The sequence below is a fragment of the Penaeus vannamei genome, chromosome 26 (genome assembly GCF_042767895.1).
Source record: "Penaeus vannamei isolate JL-2024 chromosome 26, ASM4276789v1, whole genome shotgun sequence".
Lineage (NCBI taxonomy): Eukaryota > Metazoa > Arthropoda > Malacostraca > Decapoda > Penaeidae > Penaeus > Penaeus vannamei.
In genome coordinates, this window is record NC_091574.1 from 35,357,910 (window position 1) to 35,362,909 (window position 5,000).

Here is a 5,000-nt window from a genome sequence, read left to right on the forward strand (position 1 = left end):
TTTGTATATATATTTGTATATATATATATATATACATGTATGAAAGATAGAATAATGGGTAATTTTCTATATTACGTCCGCATAACCGATATCGACGTTTTTAGTATCGTTGGATTCCTCTCACTTTATACAATGCAAATATGTAGGTTTTATTGCGCGGAAACCCCTTGTTAGCGATAAACTTGGCCCCGATATCGGGGGCGACGATGTCGGAGCGGCGGACGTAATATATAAAATTACCCTAATAATATAACCTCACAGTGAAAATAATCATGATTATTCACATGACTTTCCATTGCAGGGGGCTGTGCCCCCTGCGACCCCCCCTGGGGGGGGGGGGTGCCGCCCCCCATCCCCCGCCGGGGAAACATAGCCTCCACCACGTATTCACGGCAGGATAGAGCGCACACGAACTAGATGCGGAGCCGATAACCTGCAATAACCTAGGATTTTTAAGGTACTAACCTGATTGATTAATGCAGCTAATTAGTAGGGAAGGTGCTCCTTTGCCGCAGAATGTGAAGGAGGTCCAGGCGTGCTGGCTGCCCGCACCTGCCGCAGGCTTTCTCCCGACGGAGGAGGCCGTGGGGGGAAGCACATCTCTAGCAATTTTGCGCAGAAAAACCGTCACCGAATACGAGCACCCTCCACACTCGGCCATCGCGGCGGCTATGACTGACTTCTGAACGCGACGGTTATTTCGGTTAGGAATACGAATGTCGTTATTCCAGAGGAAGGGAAAATCGACCTTGAGTCCATCGGTGTAACATCGAAAGAGGCGCAAAACCCGCAGACGAGGGCGGGCTAATCTGTTCATCCTGATTATACTACAATCGTCTCTATATACAATGCTGACTATGCCAAGGTTAGTATGCTGATTCAGTGGGAATCTTACGAGGTAATTGTAATATTACGCCCGCCGCTCCGACATCGAGGGCGATTGTGTAACACTCTAGCCTGCCGGGAATACGTGGTGGAGGTTATGTTTCCTCGGCGGGGGTTGGGGGGCGGGAGCCCCCCTCCCAGGGGGGTCGCAGGGGGCACAGCCCCCTGCAATGGAAAGTTATGTGATAACCATGGTTATTTTCACTGTGCGTTATATTATTAGTGCTATTTAACCCCGCATTTTCCCTGGAACTTTTCATGCCTTCCCCTGCTATCGGGGCCAAGGTTGTCGCTAACGGGGGGTTTCAGCGCAATAAAAAAAACTATATATTTGCAATGTGGAGAGTGAGAGGAATCCAACGATACCAAAATCGTCGATACCGGTTATACGGACGTAATATAGAAAATTACCGAATAATGCACTGGCCGCATTTGATATCATGAATTTATAACCTCTCTGACAGGGATCTGACCCCCCCCCCCCCGCCATTGCAAAGAAATCACATGACAGGATAGAGTGCCCGTCTTGTGATTTCTTTGCAATGGCGGTAGGGGTTCGAATCCCTGTCAGAGAGGTTATAAATTCATATTCATGTATATATATATGCATGTCTATATGTATGTATATATATGTATGTATATATACAATATATATATATATATATACATAAATATATACATATATGTAATCAAAAAAAAATTGTGCTTTATATATATATATATATATATATATATATATATATATATATATATATATATATATATATATATATATATATATATATATATATATATATATATATATACATATATATATATATATATATATATATATATATATGTGTGTGTGTGTGTGTGTGTATGTGTGTGTGTGTGTGTGTGTGTGTGTGTGTGTGTGTGTGTGTTCATATACATATATATGATAAGGGAAGGGGGAATATTAAACAAGTGCCCTCGTATGTGCAATACAGCACAACAGTTTAAAGTAAAAGCTTTCCCTTATGCACGAAACGTACACAGTGAGTCATCATCGTCAACAGGAACAGAAAAATCGAAGCCAGGAAGTGCAATTACTCATTCTTTTCGGGGATTAAGTAAAAGTGCAAATAAAGGCGATAAGAGAGGCTTATTTCTTTATTCATCATTTGTTCAAGTTTTTTTCTAAGTAGGATTGAACTGAGTTTACTTTTTATCTTTGACAATGCAGAATGTTGAAAGGGTCGTTGGCTGCGGAATAGCAGATTGAAGGTCATGCGAGGAATACGAAGAAAAACGCTATTGAAATTATTTTCCGCGATGATAATTCAGAATCGTTTCAATGTCTTTCCGAAGGGCAGAGAGCGACGTATAAATACTCGGATTCCACGTGCAGCGAACACAGTTTCTTCTCCAAGGGGAAAGAATTCAGCAGTCATGACGCCTCAGCGGCCAGTGGTAAAGATTGTGCGACTAGTTCATCTTGTGAAACGTTTAAGATAATAGGAATAATAGGCTACATTGTGATTGTATATGCATGTATGAACCAAAAATCAGAATGGGCATTCAAATGCATCTATCTATATCTATCAATGTATCTATCTGTGTATCTATATGCATGTGTCTACGTGTGTGTGTCTTTATGTATTTGGTTGTGTATGTATGTGTTCGTGTTGACACAGAAAATTCTCATTCTCAAGCATTAACTATTAACTATTTGCAGATGATTATGGCGGCCATGATGGCCCTTATGTCGATGGCAGCGGCTGGAGGTGGAGGCGGATATGGAGGCGGCGGAGGAGGTGGATTTGGCGGAGGACACGGAGGTGGTGGATTCGGTGGTGGTGGATTTGGCGGAGGAAACGGAGGTGGTGGATTTGGCGGAGGCCATGGAGGCGGCGGGTTCGGAGGCAGCAGCTCCGGAGGCTACGGCGGAAGCAGCGGAGGCGGAAGTGTGGTCGCAGGAGTCCTGCTTGGCAGCGGGTCCCTTGCGAGCGGCGGCGGCGGAGGCGGGTACGGAGGCGCAAGCGGAGGCGGCTTCGGAGGAGGAAGTGGGGGCGGTTTCGGAGGCAGCTTCGGAGGCGGACACGGAGGCGATTTTGGCGGAGGAAACGGAGGCGGCTTCGGGGGTGACTTTGGGGGCGTCGGAGGTGGCCACGGAGGCAGCTTCGGAGGGGGAAACGGAGGCGGTTTTGGTGGCGGAAGCGGAGGCTACGGAAAATAAAGTGACTACAGAAATTAAAATCCTGCTTCCTTTTAACCCTTGAATTTATTAACAACAACCGTGCATACGAAGTAAGCTTTCAAGTTGATGCTGTTACAGTACAGACTGACAAATACATATATCTATATATCTTTGTATATATATTTGTGTGAGTGTCTGTGTGTATACATAGCTTCAGTCAATGATCTCTCACTAAGTCAAGTTCCTCCGAATGCTTTATTTCAAAAAGGTCACCATTAACAAGATCAATTGCAATATTGATAGCGTTGCTACTAGAAATACAGCATCTTTGACTGTGAAATCGGTAAATGAATGAGGAAGCGTCTTGCATGCTTTTAAACGAGTAACCTATGTGTCTCAGATTCTCTATTATATGAATATATATATTCATACATATAGAAGTATACACTGCTCAATTCTCCAATCCTGTCGCATCTTATGAACTGTTATCAGAACTCCATATATATTTGTGTGTGTGTGTGTGTGTATATATATATATATATATATATATATATATATATATATATGTGTGTGTGTGTGTGTGTGTGTGTGTGTGTGTGTGTGTGTATGTATATATATATATATATATATATATATATATATATATATATATATATATATATATATATATATATATATCGAGATAACCCTGGTTAGACGAGGCCTGTGGGAAGGCAGATCGATCAAACCTGTCCTGAGGAGCTGGAGATGGGTCGCGTCCCTGCCTGGCGACTTGCCGTGAGGGACCCTCGGAGGTGGAAACAAAGTGTGAATGCGGTTATGTGCCCCCGTCGGCGTTAGCTCCCAGATGATGATGATACAAGTCCGTAGTGAAATATAGTCATTAATAACTTTCAGTGTGGTGTGCTGAGTGTACCTGTGTGTACCACTGCATGATACTGTCCACCCAGGCTGAACAACAAAAAATAATGTTTCCAACACAAGTGTTTGAAGTCAGACTTTTGGCAGAGGAAGTGCTAAAGAAATACAAATAGATAGAACGTATCCATGTCTTCATCAGAAATACATACATAAGAGAAAATACATAGTTATATATACTACATGGGAGCTGGTAAATCACCTGACGACTGTGACCTCGCACTCGTTACGCGCATAATTGCAGCTGCGACCTTGGATACTTTTAACCTGCCTGATGCTGTGTTCATATTCTTTTCTGTCGCGATGTATGCAGCTTCCATGACCTTCCTTTTATGTTTACTCAATCCTTCATGGATTACTTCGGCTTCGGCTCGATGTTCGATGATCCTGGTGTTGAAGCCTCGTCCCGTTTCACCAAATTAGGCCTTATCGCGACCGCTGCAGGGTATGCGATATACTGCACTGTTGGGGTTGTTTTTCAACTGCTTCTTGTCTCGTATCATATCGTGTATCTTTCCCCCGGATGTGCTGGCGATTTTCACTGTTTTTCCAAAGAATTTGCTGATCGCCTGGGAAACGTTACATGGAGGTAATATGAGGAAGTCAGAGGATGTCACTGGGGTTGATCTTGCAAGTATGTTCTCCGCCTTCTTCCTGAGGTTTAGCAGGAGACCTTTTGGGTACTTATGTTGCATAAAAGAATTAATTACACATGAAACCTCAGTCTCAAGAAACTCAGGGCTGCAGATCCTCAGTGCCCGGAGAAAGAAGCCAATTACAACCCCAGATTTTGTTTTACTGCTGTGGGCGGAGTAATAATGGATATAACGTCTTTATTCGTAGGCTTTCTATATACAGAGAAACGTAGGCCGTCGTCATCCCGATGGATCAGAGTGTCCAGGAAAGGTAACTTCTGATCCACTTCCTCCTCCACGGTGAACTGGATTTTCTCGTGGACGGAGTTCAGTCGCGTCAGCATACGGTGTAAACACGATACATATATATATATATATATATATATATATATATATATATA

The 5,000-nt window shown here is 43.1% G+C and overlaps 1 protein-coding gene across 1 annotated transcript; it reads left to right on the top strand.

Annotated features, from left to right (window-relative positions):
* The first annotated feature begins 2,284 nt into the window (after positions 1–2,284).
* On the top strand, positions 2,285–3,099 carry LOC138866739 (uncharacterized). Its single transcript, XM_070140417.1, has 2 exons — positions 2,285–2,319; positions 2,585–3,099. The coding sequence occupies exons 1-2, from the start codon at positions 2,299–2,301 to the stop codon at positions 3,083–3,085; spliced, it is 522 nt and encodes a 173-aa protein (XP_069996518.1). The 5' UTR covers positions 2,285–2,298; the 3' UTR covers positions 3,086–3,099.
* The last annotated feature ends 1,901 nt before the right edge of the window (positions 3,100–5,000 follow it).